Source organism: Rhinolophus sinicus, chromosome 1 (assembly GCF_057876585.1).
Source record: "Rhinolophus sinicus isolate RSI-liver-muscle chromosome 1, RSI-T2T, whole genome shotgun sequence".
Classification (NCBI taxonomy): Eukaryota; Metazoa; Chordata; class Mammalia; order Chiroptera; family Rhinolophidae; genus Rhinolophus; species Rhinolophus sinicus.
In genome coordinates this window covers 69,409,329-69,425,496 of record NC_142501.1, presented here as the reverse complement: position 1 = coordinate 69,425,496, position 16,168 = coordinate 69,409,329, and the positions used below count along the sequence as shown (strand labels likewise).

Here is a 16,168-nt window from a genome sequence, read left to right as displayed (position 1 = left end):
AATCTTTTAAAAAAAGGAAAAAAAATACAAGATATAATAGGTTAACTATCTGTTGAAAATCATTAATTATGCAAGCCATAATTATTAACAAACATATTTAACAAGGTTATAATATACAGTTCAGATGTTATGTTTTTAGTTCTTGCAACACAAGTTTTTCTCCACATTTCTTAATAGCTACGGAATAAAATGCACTTCAAATAGGCATCTGTCTAATTTCAAGTAATCATGAATTATCCAGTCTTTTTTCTATTCAGTAAGTTTTATAACTTAGTTAAGTCAGCTATAATAAATCCACAACTTTTCTGTGTTTAAAATAAAAACTAAATGTGTTATTTTGCTGTTATCTATTTCTAGTTTATTATAAAGGTTTGAGATAAGAACTTTAATAACACTTATCTCTTCTCAATTCTAACATAAATGGATGCAACATCAATGCTAAGGGGAATATGAAATCCAAAACAGGACCTCATTCTTACCTAGTCAGAAATAGCGCTCAATTTTGAGACAATAATAGTTTAATAAGCTCCTTGGCTTTTAAAAAGTAGCTGAGGTTGAGCCATTAGAAGTAGAAAAAATATTAGTAACTTTTTAAAGGTTCAATTTTCACTAAACACCATTTTTCTAAACACTTTTTGGGGTCATGCTTAATATAAAGACCTATAGGTTCTTACAAGATATTTTTTAATGATGGGTCAATTTTTAAAAGGTAGCACCAAAAAAGTAACCACTATAGAAATATATTTCTTCCTAGCATAGTGCGGCTGGTGCTGTTTCTAACAATAAATTTTGTTTCTAAACAATAAAGTCAAATTATTTCTCTAAAATCCAAATAAAAATTGGTCATGAAAGTCCAAACACTGGCTATGCATGGAGAAGGGGAATAAATATGCAATCTTCAACTATCTGGGCTCAGATCATTATTACAGCTCCAGATGTAAAACTGCAGTCACTGAACTGTAGATGGGAAGAAAAAAATGACTGCCCAACCACAAACAACCACAAAGATACTTTTTTTTAAAAGGAAGGATTTCATTTTTTTATACCCAATACTCTGTGATGAGAGGGGAACCTCTAGGAAGAAAGATGTAACAAATTTAAGACTTGGTTGCCCCTAAGGAAGTCAATAAAACATTATAAAAAGTACATCAGTCAAAAGATAAGTAGTATATTGGTGAGCAATTGCAGAGTTCATCAAAAAAGGGCTGGCTTTTCAGAACAGTGTTATGTTTGCACCTGCAGGTTACCACACTGATTTAACCTGGGAAGATTAAATATTATAGATTTATAAATATCATATTTATGTATTCTGGGAATATTATGGATTCTGGAAAGTTGATCTCTCGTGACATTATTCAAGACTTTCAAATTCACTGCAGCAGTTAAGACAGAACTTTAAAAGGTGCTAAATCAGCAATTCTATTAGAACCTACTACAAAGTCTTAAAGAAAACCATAGTCTAAGATCACAATTCTAGAAGCGTATCTACTAAAAATTCAGAAGTACTTCCCAGGCTTTGGAGTGAGCCTCTCCCAAAGACCTCGAAATAAATTCAGAAATTTTAACAGTTGAAGAATGTGCACTAAAATGTAGCATTAACTATTAATATTTCATATTGCTAAGAATAACCAACATGGAAAGCTAAAGAAATATATTAAAATTTCATTGCAAAGGATCTCAATCTGGAAGGTTAATAAAAATTAAAAAGTACAGAATATTTACAGCAAAACTATATTATATGTTATTCATATTTATGTATATATGAGATGTATATTATCTCAGTGAATAAATGAGGGTTTAGAACCTAATTTTGTAAATGGTTGGTGTTATATGATGATACAACCAATTTGGATTTTTAGGGGAATATTTTACTGCTTGGATATTTATGTATGAATGTAAAAATAGCCCAATATACAAAATAATTTTAATGGAACCAATAACCATTCATATCCTGGCAACCTACCTTGTACCAGAAAGGTAATGAAAATGTATTTGTGGCTCATTCTTTAATCCATCTGTATGGTAAGGCCCTTAATTTGTTAGGGGGCAGTATTTGGAAAACAACATGGCCACAGATGCAAGCCACATTCTTCAATTTATGTTAATCAGACAAAAAAAATAATATGGTCTGATTTTCTTTCTATTGGTTTTGAACTCCGAATAAGGAGAAGGACCGCGGCATAGACAGGCTGGCATCCTGGATGCTGAAATTAAGGTTTTCCTGGACTACCCTTCTTTTTTTCTGGTCTCTGTGATAATCTCTGACCACAGAAACTTAACTCTGGAAACTTTCCTTATTAGGAAAACTGCTCCAGTGACAGGAAATGGGGCCCACATGGCTGACACCTACCGTGTTTCCCCGAAAATAAGACCTAGCTGGACCATCAGTTCTAATGAAGCTTTTGGAGCAAAAATTAATAGAAGACCCGGTATTATATTTATATTATATTATATTATACCCGGTCTTATATTATAGCAAATTAAGACCGGGTCTTCTATTAATTTTTGCTCCAAAAGATGCATTAGAACTGATGGTCCAGCTAGGTCTTATTTTCGGGGAAACACAGTAGTACAGTAAAAAAATTTGGGATATTTGGGAATTTTCATTTCTTTGGACTTTAACTCAACTGGGAATTCCATTTGGTTGGACAATAACTAATGAACATAAAGAATAAGGACCTTTAATACCTCCCTAAGAATTTGATAATGGGGTACAATATACTTCTTTTGTACTGGTGGCTGTTTTTATGGAGTATCTACATTCTATCGCTTGGACTCAACATATAATCTCTGGTGAGCTCTAAGACATAATGCAACTGGTCATAATTTATGATGGGAAAGAACAGGGAGTACTTATTTTCAGCCAGGGGTACAGAGGGGCCTTAAAGTTAACATACTTGATGTACTACTCTTACGCGCTTCAGACTATTCAGGGGCAAAGAGTAAACTGGCCCACAGTGTCATAGGAGAACACACAATGAAGAAGTGGCTGGTATTTGGAGTATAGCCTTTGAAGGACTTCCTTTAGACAACTATCTCCTCCCCAAGAATAGCCACATCCCTGACTGACCATAAACATAACGACAAAGCCCAAAGAGGAGAGAAAAGAGAACGAAGTATAGGGAGGACAGTCTCCTCTGCTACGTTTTTCTCTTTGACCAGATCATAAAAGGTTGCAATTAATCACTTATGCTCACATATTGTCCCCTTTTATCCTCCCTAGTAAATACCATTCTCTCTCAGAGCTTGTTACTACTGACATACAAAAAGGCCTTCATATTATCCTATTATATGCTCTCACAGTGTTATATATCTCTTATCCAGAGCACTTACTATAGCTGAAATTTTAAATTTGTATAAGCAATATTTTTGTCTCTCCCACAATAGTACAAACTCTATGAAGGCAGGGGCCGTATATTTTCTGATTATTGCTCTTTCCAGCATTTAGCATAGTGTCTACGCCATAGTGGGTCCTCAAAAAAAAGAAAAAAAAGAAAAAAAAAAAAAAATATATATATATATATGTGTGTGTGTGTGTGTGTGTGTGTGTGTACACACACACACACACACACACACACATATTTGTTGAATAAAAAGAGAGAGGAACACCATTCCCATGGCTTCATGTTTCCAAACGGAAATATGCATTTGTTCTAAAGGAACTCACCTCCTTCACAGGGACATATCTGACTGCTGAGCTCAGGAAAGAGTAAAGAACTTGCCTGGCATAAGCCCATCCAGGCTCTCTCCTTCTCTTGATCTGCCTGCCAATAGAGCAGGTGGTTTCTAGTCCTCTCTCATTCACACAAGTGGTTTGTCCTCACTAGGGAGACGTGTGATTGTCCAAAAGTGACAGTAACTGTGTGACTTCAAACTAATTTGGGGTGAAACATGCTGCATATCTAAGCCTCACCAATAATGTTTTTATCACGACCTGTCTGATTCTTATAATTACTTTTCAGTTGTTTACAAATACAGAAAAGGAAACAAAGTTTCACTTATAACCCTCATTAAAACATGACCAACACATTCAAGGTACACATTCCCTTACAAGCACCTAAATGGTTGCTGTGTGTATCCTCGAACCCATCCAGGATAGAAAACTCTCTACCTCTTCAGTTAAAATCTATTTCCTTCCAGTCATACAAATATGTGACTTATTTCTTATAACAACCCTTTCAAAATGATTTGTAGAATTAGTAAATACCATGCCATTTATTCATCCAACTAAGACAGATGGCACAAATACTATGTGCCAAGCACTGTGGGGGGAACTCAGGCAAAAAGGTAAACAAGATAGATGCAATCCCTACCCTTATGGGCTTACATTCTAGAGTAGAACATAAAAGAAGCAAACAGACAAAATTATTTTATTGTTAAGGGCCATGAAGGAAGCAGACAAGGGAATGAAAGCAAAAAGGAATGGGTGTGGGGCCCTACATTAAGTGGGAGAAGGAGCATCCAGAAAAGCCCGTGAGGAAGTACCATTAAACTGAGACCCTGGGGATCAGAAAGGGAAAAGAATATCTCACACAAAAGAAACAGCATATGCGTAAATAAAGGACTCTAAGACAAGTTTTAAGAACTGAAAGAAAACCATGTGGCTAGAATACAGTCGAGAATGGCGTGAGATGAGGTTTGAGATAAACAGAGCTAAGACAGGGCAGGCCTTCAGTGACCACAGTTAAGAAGTTTGGATTTTATTTAATGTTACACCAAAACTCTTCTTCTTCAAGTTATATCCTCATATCCTTCTAATGTTTTTCATACCATTTTGATCCCTCTCATTACACCAGTCATCTTTTCCATGTAGTATAGTTACTCTAACACATTTAAAATGCAGTGCTTAAAACTAAGCCCCAGTTCTCTAAAGTATGATCTTACCAGTAGAGAGGTTTCTACCACTTCATCTTAATCAAGTTTTGTAACTGTTACATCACAACACTAATAATGAACTTACTATACTGCTAACACTCACAAATCTTAACACCTGCTTTCAACAGCCAAATCTTCTGCCCCAATCATGACGTTGCCCCCCCTGAAATCTACTTAACCCCCAGTGGTAGCCTATTCACAGCTTCTCACTACAAGGTCAAGACCCACATACTACCAACCAGGCCTGACTTTCTTATGGTTACTGGTACTGATCAGCATACCTAGTGCCAGCCAGAGGTGACCAACATGGTAGGGGGAAAAATTTCATTCCAGAAAATAGTCAAAATCTTCCAAGCTTTACATAATCTAAATTTAGGCATGATAAAGTAAGGATATGTTTCTATTTCCTACTATTAAGTGAGGACATTATTAACGAAGTTAACAATCAGCCCTACAGTTCCCCAAGCTAATAAACTCAACTTCTCCCTTCTTCTTACCTACACATATCCAATCAATCGCAATTCTAACCCTAAACATTTGTCTCATACTTGTCCCTTTCCTGCCCCTCTCCTAGCTCATGCCACTGTAATTCCATCTAGATGACTGCAACAACCTGCTAACACTGATTTACAAGACCCTTCGTGCTCTGGCCTTCACCCACCTTTGGCTTCATCTTTAAATTTGGTACCCTCCCTTCCCCCACCATGCAGACCTGTGATACTGAACTACTTACTCTACCTTATGGTTACATCATGTTTTATATTCTTCCCTCTATCTAAAACATCTCTCCTAAATATTTCCTCCCCTTTCATACTAATGGTCACTCATTTGTCAGGTCCCAACTTAGGTGTTACTTCCTTAGAAAGTATTCCCTGACTCCTACCCAACCGCCATCTGAATGAGGTACCCTTTCCTCCATCTTGGGAGCTCCCAAAGCACCTCATACCTCCTCTATCTTAGCTCTTGAGTTTTATTGCCATTTATTGGTCAGTATCCTTCACAAGACCATAAAGGCTGAGGCATCTGGGAACCTGCCTGTTTGGTTCACTACTAAATATTAAGCTACTAGCACAGTGCCTACAATGTAATTGATACCCAAAATGTATTTGAGAGTGAAAGCAAGAAAGAGTATGTGTGTACAAATGCACATAGGTGACTAAATGTAAGATATAAGACTTCTGGAAAGTGAGGAAGCCCTGTCTTCCACACTTACAATAATTTTATAAAGGGCATAGACTTGCCTGACTTAAATTTCCAACATTTCAAATAAAACTCTGTTTAACAGAAACTATGTAATAAGAGGTAAATTTGATAAATACATAATCTGTAAGATAGTGACGCATCATCATTCATTTAAATGTGTATAGAAAATACTACACCACTCTTTTCTTTAAAACAGTGATAGGGTGACAGATTGCAGATCCAAATTACTAAAATGGCAAAATTTTATTCAGTCATTCATTAAAAGCAATCACTACCCCAGGGGGAAAAAAAAAAAGCTGTTTGTGCCCTGATATGCACATAGGTTGTTGATACCCAGTGACAAGCAAAAATAGTTTGCCGTTTGCCTCGGGACCAATATAACAATCCAATCTCAATAAGTAGAAAATAATTTGATACTTACTCACACAATACCACATATTTTTCAAGAGAGTCAATCAGTAGTTCGCTATCTCCGTGATGAAAGTGCAGAGCAGGGAGAACGACGTCATCCTTTAGACAGAATACCAAATATGACCAGCCCATACCCTCCTTGTTTTGCTTGATTGATTTCAGGTCTGTCAAACTGAACAGGAATGACCATTTGCTTTTCCCATTTCTATGACTTGGAGCATCTTAAAAACAAGAAAGTGGGGCAAAATATTTTTGTTCACCCTTATAAAAGGCACTGAGAGCACTCTTCATGATTGTCTAACAGAAATTTGTAGAACCTAGGGAATGACTATACCATTCACATTACTATGGCTGTCACCTGTATTAGTAATGGCAACATACATTTTCTTAAAGGACTAGTTTTTAAAATAATTATTTTGCTGCATACAAATTTAAAACAATGTTACCCCTATTTAAATATAAGCTTTGCCCAAAATGAACATGGCTTTGGAAGCAGGCAGGCTGGATTCAAACTGCAGCACCACCACCTTACTAACTGAATGTCTGGGGCAAATAACTCTGAGCCTCAGTTTCTTCATCTGTAAAATGAAGATAATTATACTTACCTTCCAATATTGTTCTAAGAATTAAAAAGACATAATATTTGTCAACTAACTAGTATGGTGCAAATTATACAGCAAACAATAAATGCTAATCTTTTCCACTCCCCCCAAATATGAATGGCATGATGCTCTTGCAGAGTCATTTAAAACAACAAAAAATCTTTATTTCGCTCACTTCCTTTGGCAATTATTTTTAGTAGACTACATTGAGTGAAGATAAATATACTGGTATAAAAAATTATATTGAAGAGGTCCAATGAAAGAAAATAGTAATAACAAAAATAACAATAATATTGGAGTGAATACACAGACATTTTTCTTTTTTGCAAAAACTAAAAGTGGGGAGTTAAGGATAAAAAGACAACTAAGTTGTGAATGCTTCAAAGATAATGAATACATTTAATCTTGCTGCTAAAATCAATCTGCTACTAAATTAAGACCTCAGTTCAAACCAAACTATATTTTTGTAAATTGCATTTTCCCAGTTCGTGGGCTGTTTATAGAAACTTAAAATCTGAGATTTGTGAACAATATCATAAATTTATTAACAAACAACTTAAAGATTATCTATTTAAAGAAAAATTTAAAGAAAATGGAAAAAATGTTACCTTTCTTCTCACTAATACTTATAATTAATTCCTAATCTAAATATACCATTTTATTTCAACATTTTAACACAGACATAAGCATGACCATGTCTCTGAAATTTTAAAAAACCTTTTCTCTAATGTTATTTCCTGTGTCACACTATCCTGTTCAACATCTTCATTAATTCCATCTCACACTATCAATTCCCACAAAGATGAACTGCAGATGGTAAATGCTTACAGAACTTGATCAAAGGGTAGATCAACTGGTGTTGACCTGAATGTGTGTCACCTTCCTAGCTAGTCAGGAACACTATATAGCTCCATCACCTCCAACAAGAGCTCCTGAAGTGACACAAAGAAATCTACAACTCACAGTAACCTCTACATGCAAGGAATGCAGACACCATCACTATTTCATGGACATTTTAACAAGTACCACTTGAAAGGAACTCCAGAAAAGCTAAACTAATACTCACTCATACACGAGCTGAAATGATACACTCGTATCTAAGGCTGGAACTAGATTAAGTGCCAGATGCCCACTTGACTACTATTCATGTTGCACCAGAATTTATAGAGTTCATAACACTACTGCAAGCTAGTATCAAAGTGAGAAGAATTCTAGAATTCTAACATCTTCATGAATCATTTAAGTGTGAATGTACTTGGACTACCTAGAAAGGATACATACTATATTATTTGCAAAGACCAAAAATATTTTCATAGCAAAACAACAATGAAAAACTAGGTATGAACAATTTTTAATGAAATTCTTATATTATATAAAAAAGTACTTAATCCAAATTAATAAAAGAATATTAAATACATGTAGGTTATATGAATCAGCAGGAGTTTGTGCATATTCAAAGATAAAAATTTTACACAGATTTCCCCTCAATAATTAGAAGAGATACACATTACGTATTAAATACAACAGAAAATGCCTCACACATTTCCTCACTTAAAGCTCTGATCAATGATGAGGGAAACATTACAAGTCAATTCTATGAGTCCCTTTACTAGAATATAAGCTTCATGAGAACAGGAACTTTATTTTGTTCACAACTATATCCCCAGTACCTAGAAGAGTGACTGGCATATAATAGGTACTCAAAGATATGTTGAATAAATGAATAACCTAATACCAAGTCAACATAAAAGTAATCTGCAATTTAATCTATCACCAATAGCTAAGCAGAAAGAGAAATGGTTACAAAGGAAAACAAACAGAATCCAGGAGTTAACTTAAAATGTCCTTCTTTCTCCATACAGAAAAGTAAGTAAAACTAATTTGTTCTGATGAATTTACTGTTACCAAATACATGTAAAAAATACCTCCAACACATTGACATAGGAAAACTGGCCATTATAGCAGAAGAGTAAAACAAAAGAATTTAGTAAGTCCCCATGTCTTGAACAGAATTAACATCAAGGACATGACATTTTATTTAGATGTGTATCCAGAACATCATGGCAGTCTGTTGTTTTGGGAATATATATTTTCAGAACATTTGATCTAGAACATAAAAACAAAGACTTAGCAGTAGAAATTTTTAAGAAATATAAAGTTAAATAAGTCTTCAGTCTTCAATTTTTTTAAAGGTTTGTCCCAAGTTTCCTTTGTGAATCACAAAAAAGTAAAAAGTATGAAGGTTATAATAAAAAATAAAAATATAATAAAATGTTATTTGAAAAAATGCTTTAAAAATATAAAAGTTTTATAATGGCATAATTTTGAATTCTGAAACATCAAGCTTAGAAAACGTCCCCTTTAGGAAGAAGTTTTGATGAAATGTAATCAAATGAATAGATAGTTTAGGATACGATAAGGAAGATGGGATGAGACAGAGTGCATAGCACTTCATAATTCCTTGTTCTGTTAAATAAGTATATGCACACTGGGCCATATAGATTAATGTATTTCTTACTCTAATACACAATCACAAATTTTTTTTTTAAATACTGGGGGGGAAAAAGAAAATGTCTTAATTTTTAATAATTACAAAATAGAGGCTCTTTATTTTATAAGTCACAATGCATGGCCAAGCCACATAAGTAGTATTTATATATGCAATTTTTTGCTAAGCTTCACAGTTACACAGAGATTCTCAAATCTGCACACTGAAACCACCAGGACAGATTTTGAAAAATACAGATGCCCAGGCTCCATCTTCAAAGTATGATTTAACTTGCTGGATGAAAGCCAGGCACTGGTACTTTTTAAAAAGCCTAACTGCCCCCAAGTGATTTCAATGTGCAGTCAAAGTTGAAAACCACTATTCAGAAAAGATCTTTAAGGGTGGCCAGTTAGCTCAGTTGGTTGGAGCATGGTGCTGATAACACTAAGGTTGCCGGTTCAGTCCCGGCATGGGCCACTGTGAGCTGTGCCCTCCTTTAAAAAGAAAAAGAAAGAAAACAAGATCTTTATTTTCAGATTATGCTTTTCTCATACACATGATGCTTCTTTCTTCTATGAAATACTGAAAACGCACTCCTTTTGCTCATTCCTGTAGCCTGAATTTCTCATTTTCAAGGATTTAACATTAGGCAACAACAAACAAAAAATAGCAATTCATATAACCAATCCTGAAGATCTAGTCTAGAGTCGTTAAAAATCCCTCATATGACAAATATACTAAAATCCTGTGATTTTATCTTTCCTTAACATTTTGTACTGTTCTGGTAAAGAACCTTCCCTTTCAGTAGACAGCGAATGCCCACAAAGAGACAGACAGAGTGAGAGAGAGAGACATTCATGAGCTGATTGTCATCAAAAGCAATTGATATCAATTGTGAATTACTATTTCTTACTGTTTCTAAGAAATGATACAGTATAAAGTATAACATGGACAAATTCCTAAATTCATCCCAAAATCATTAAAAGATAAAATATCCTTTTTAGTTATAAAACACAAAGGAATCAGCAGGAAAAACAATGTTTTAACTCTATCCAAGCGTTTAATATTTTTAAAAGAGATCACAAATATGCAGGCCACATCACAGACGGGCTAGCTAGATCCTATCTGGGGTACTATATGTGTTCTATCAGGCTGTTAGCTGGGCTCTCTCTTCTTACCTTCATGCAGATAATTACCACATAACAAACAGAAATTTAAATATGTGTATACACATTTAAATACCTACATATGTATACATATATGTATACATACATATAAAGGAGAATAATCACTGAACATATATAAAGGGGAGACTGCAATGAGCTGTGAAGATTCCAGTAAACAATGAAATTGGTTTAGTGGCATACTCCATCTCCCCCTGGTGCTTTAGGATGAAATAACATGATTTTTTTCACTCTACTAGATTAAGAAAAATGTACATGAGAGCCAAAGCAATTTTCTAAAGTGTTTCTATTTTCTGCCATTAATAACTACAAAACAGAAAAGGTATTTTTAAAGCTTTTTTTATGAAGTCACAACCAACAAAACAATGAAGAGAGATGAAAAGGGAATATAACTAAAATGTGAGTTATATGATTCAAAAGCACGAAAGCATCCTCTTCTCTGAGGAACAGTAAAGAACTTTCTTCACACTTTTGTTTATATTATATTGTAGCTAATCAGTTTACGATTTTGAAAGATTTAGTTCATACCTCCATTGGTATGTGGTTTCTTTTTAAATGAAACTGCATTAACCATGTCCCACTCTGCTTCGTAACTGTTCAGATGTTCCGATCCTCGATGAGCTCTTTCTTTTGGGGCATGGGTCCATTCTACAACTGAACTGGAGTCCTAAAATAATTATAACATATAAAATATTTAGGGACTAAACCTAGAATTCAATTTCAATCGATAAAATCTTCTCAGAATCTATATAAATGTATTCATTGTGGCAGGTATCACTCGTGGGAGAACTGAACACTATTTCCTATCATTTTCTCCCTTGCCCATCTTTACCAAAAAGACAAGAAAAGCTACCCAGATTCCCTTGCTGTTGGGGTTGCCAATGAAATATAACCAGAAGTCAACTGCAGGGCTTCTGGAAATGCTTCTGCTTTCCTAATAAAAGCCTCATCCCTTTCCCCCCTTCCCTGCTTTCAGTGCAACTGTGTTGCCTAAAAATATGGCAGCCATCTAGAACCATAAGAGAAAATGCAAGAGAACCACTGCAAATAGTTATAAACCTCCAGACTTCTGGTTATTTGAAGAAAATAGCCAATGGTGGCTACTTATTTAAGCTACCACTGGTTGCGTATTTCTCTTAATCAAAATTAGATAAAAACTATAAATAACATAGCTACATGCACAGTTTTATAAAGCTTTATTTAAAAAGAAAATAAAACTAAAAGTCTAAAATGCAATGTTAAAGACCTGACTAAGTCAAAAAGTTTAACTTCTATACAAACAAAAGATAACACACATAAGTAAAACATAAGACTGGGTAAAAATGTTTCCAAAATATATGATAGATGTTAGAAAAACATCCAAACTACAAAAGCAACTCCTACCAATTTATTTAGAAATCCACAAATATCAAAAGAGAAAAATAAGCAAAAGGTATAAACACACAAGTCAAAGAAGAAATATGAAGTGACAAACATATAGAAAGATGTCCAACTTCAGAAATAATCAAAGAAAAGCAAGATAAATTTCACTGTTTTTGTCCTATTCAATCAAAAAATAAAAATATGAAAGACAGTGTAAGGAAATGCTATCTGACAATGTGATAAGAGTACTCATCAGTATTGACTCCAAAAGAGCAATTTAGCCAAATTTATTAAAATTAAAAATGTGTGTGTTTCATCACAATAGCTCTCTTTTCATTATCTACCCCAGAGTAATACACATGTATACAAAGAGGCACATACAAGAATTTTCATTACAGCACTGTTTGTAATAATGAAATGTTGGAAATAGCCTAATATCCCTCAATGATGAGATAAGTAAAGAAACCAGGGGGTAGCCAATGAAGTACTAAGCAGAGTTTAGAAACTGGTATATTAATATTTATGTATGTTCAATACGTAACAGTAAATAAAACAAAAATGTGTGACACGTGTGCAGTGTAACAACTACATGAAACATATGCAATTAGAAACACACAGGAGAAAACTAGAGATGGGACGGAGGGAAAAGCGTACAGATAAAAGGCTAGAAAGATATGCACTGAACAGGGACAGATGAGGGACAGGGTTCTCATCAAGCAGGACTTCAACTTTCTATTTGAATTTTTACAACAAAAATGTATTCATGTATTGCTAGTGTCATTCTTTTTAAAAAGGGAAAAGGGAAATTTGTAGGAACAGGCAGGTATTCTAAAGGCACAAGAGAAACTAAGAAATAAGAATAGAAACAGACTTAAAAACAGGGGAGGAACCGGAATGAATAAAATTATCAAGAGGAGTTGCTTTTTTCTTCCTGGTTCTTCTTCAATTGTCATTTCTTAGGGAGCCCTCCATGCTTATCCAATTTAAAATATGCAATCCTTACCACCATCACTACCAACTCTACCACCACTACTGCGGAAAGCTAAGAAGCATCTACAGAACCCCACCCCACACAACGGCATGGAATTGGTATTTCAGGTACTTTTAGAAATTAGGATAAAGGTCAAGCTGAAAAGAAAACTACTCACGAAAGTCTAGAGGTTTACTCATTAGAGAATGTAAAACAGATTATCGCTGGATTAGGAGAAACCAAGCACACTGAGCAATGGGATAATAGACAAAAACAGGAGAATTAATTGAAAGTCCATCTATATAATGAGTTGGCAAGACTCGCAGCTCTCTTCCCAGAACACTGGAATCCAGATTTACCATCTCTAGGAAGGAACCTGCAAATTCTTCTCTGGAAAATGATTAGCCCAAGAGAAAGGCCCAGATTTCAGTGTGAAGGATTCTCCAAGGAAACTGCCTAGCCAGAATCACACTGAGTCCCAACCATTACCGAGCCCACCCATACCCACAGTGAGTATGACCGCTTTGTTGTGTCTACTTTTAATACGAGCACCACAATACAAAGACCACCAAACATCAAAATGTCTACAGAAAAGACAAAGCCCAAATGAAACAAGGGAGGAAAAAAGTCAATGAAAAGAAGTAGACTATATAGAGAGATTAAAACATCTAAAAATCTATCCTTGAACTCCTCAGAAATAAGGGAGGATATTATATCCATGGAGAACAAGGTGCTATTTCAAAAGGGGAAGAAGGGGACGCTCATAACAAAATGTCTCAGAAATTAAAAATATAACACAAATGAAAAGGGAACAGAAGAACTGGAAGATAAAATTGAAATTTCCTAGAAAATAGGACACACACATACACTAAAACAAAGAAGCAGAAAATAGGAAAGAAAGTATTTAAAAAAAAATTACAGGACCAGTCCAGACGGTCAAAAGAGTTCCATGAAGAAAGAGAATAAAAAACAGAGAAGAAATCATCACTGAAATAACTCAAGAACATTACCTAAGACTGGAAGACACAAGTTTCCATATTAAAAGGGCCCAGCAAATGTCCAGCACAACGGATAAAAAAAGACCACAAAGACACACTACCAGGACATCTAGAACATCAGAAACAAAAAGACAATTCTAAAAGATTCTAAAGAGGAAAAATACATACAAAGGATTGGAAATTAGAATGCATAAGACTTAACATCAACAAAGAAAACTAGACAAACCAGACAAACCTGAGAGGACAACTTTCAAAAATATGCGGGAAAATTTATTTTTGAAACTGTAATTCTATGCCAGCCAAACTATCAATTCATAAAAAGGATAGAAAAGTCTAAAAAAAGAGATGTTTTCGCTCCCATGCACTCTTTTTCTCAGGAAGCACTGGAGCTGCACCAAAATAAGAGAGTAATATATAAATAACAGCACAGGATACAGAAAACGGGGATTAAAGGCAAAAAGAATCCCCAGGATAACTGCTGCACAGCAAACCAAAAGAGCAACCAGTTCAGAATGAAGCACATATGACAACTCTGGGAGAAATGTCTCTATGAAGATGAAATTAGATCATCTATATGATTAAATACTTTAAGAAATGTGGAAACTGGGCCAGAGTTTCAAGACAAAGTAGAGATAAGAGCTAAATCTCTACCTTTTTTAGTGAGAAGTGAACACATCATATCAATGTTAAACACAAGTTATCACATAACCCAAGGATTCCAGTCCAGGGTTTTCAAGAGAAAAATATATGTGCACAACAAGAACTCACATATGAATGTTCATAGCAGCATTATTTATATTAGCCTAAAGGTAATAACAACCCAAATGTCCATCAACTAATGAACAAAATGTGGTATATCTATAAATGCAATATTATTTAGCAAAAAGACAAAAGTACCATATCTCATGGATGAACTCAGAAACATGCTAAGTGAAAGAAGCCAGTCACAAAAGACCACATATTGTTATGACTCCATTTAGATGAAATGTCCACAACAGGCAATTTCAGAGACAGAAAGTAGATCAGTGATTGCCAGGGGCTGGGAGGAGAGGGACCGCTAAAAGGTACAGCTTCTTTCTTGGGGAGTGAAGAAAATGTCCTAAAATTAGATATTGGTGATGGTTGCACAACACTATAAATATAAAAAAATCACTATACATTTTAAAAGGGTGAATTTTCTAGTCTATGCATTATATCTTACTAATGCTGCTATTTTTAAATGGCATTTCTTTAGTAACACATTTGTTTAAATACCTTTCCAGCATAGAGAATACTAGAAGAATCTAACGCATCATCCAACGGTCTCCAGTCCACTATCACATCAGCATCCTAGAGAAAGAAATTATGAACTATATTTAGTCTTCAACAATATCTTACGTTTTTTAGTCACCTATTTTTAATTCCCTAAACCCAAAATGACACTTTTTTTTTTTTTTTTTTTTTTTATTAATTAGTTTCAGGTGCACAAGACAAAGCAAAACTTAGACATTTATCATTTATATCCCTCACACTGTGTGAACCCCCCTCCCCCCATCCACTATCCCTCTGTACGTTCCCAAAACCTCTCATCTTCCCCTTATCCCCACCCCCCTGCCCATCTAGCAACCCTCAGTTTTTCCTCCATGTTTCCAAAACTGTTTCTGATTAGTTCATTCACTTATTCTTTTCTTTAGATTCCACATATAAGTGAGATCATATGGTATTTGTCTTTCTCTTTCTGACTTATTTCACTTAACATAATGTTCTCTAGATCCATCCATGTTGTTGCAAATGGTAAGATTTCTTTCTTCTTTATGGCTGCGTAATACTCCATTGTATAAATGTACCACAGTTTCTTAATCCAGTCATCTACTGATGGGCATTTCGGTTGTTTCCAGGTCTTGGCTATTGTATATAGTGCTGCAATAAACATAGGAGTGCATAAAGATTTTTGAATTGGAGTTTTGGATTTCTCCGGATAGATACCTAGGAGTGGGATTGCTGGATCATAAGGTAGTTCCATTTTCAGATTTTTGAGATATCTCCAAACTGTTTTCCATAGTGGCTGCACCAATCTGCATTCCCACCAACAGTGC

The 16,168-nt window shown here is 34.8% G+C and overlaps 1 protein-coding gene across 2 annotated transcripts in view; it reads right to left on the bottom strand.

The window, feature by feature from the left end:
* The window catches only part of TBC1D15 (TBC1 domain family member 15), a 68,854-nt gene that overhangs the window by 27,565 nt on the left and 25,121 nt on the right, over window positions 1-16,168 (bottom strand). For both annotated transcript variants that reach the window (XM_019748974.3, XM_019748975.3), the window contains exons 3-5: window positions 15,348-15,422; window positions 11,292-11,430; window positions 6,500-6,710 (exon numbers count right to left, since the gene is read on the bottom strand). In XM_019748974.3, coding sequence (XP_019604533.1) covers window positions 6,500-6,710; window positions 11,292-11,430; window positions 15,348-15,422 — 425 coding nt within the window. The remainder of the gene's footprint in view (window positions 1-6,499; window positions 6,711-11,291; window positions 11,431-15,347; window positions 15,423-16,168) is intronic.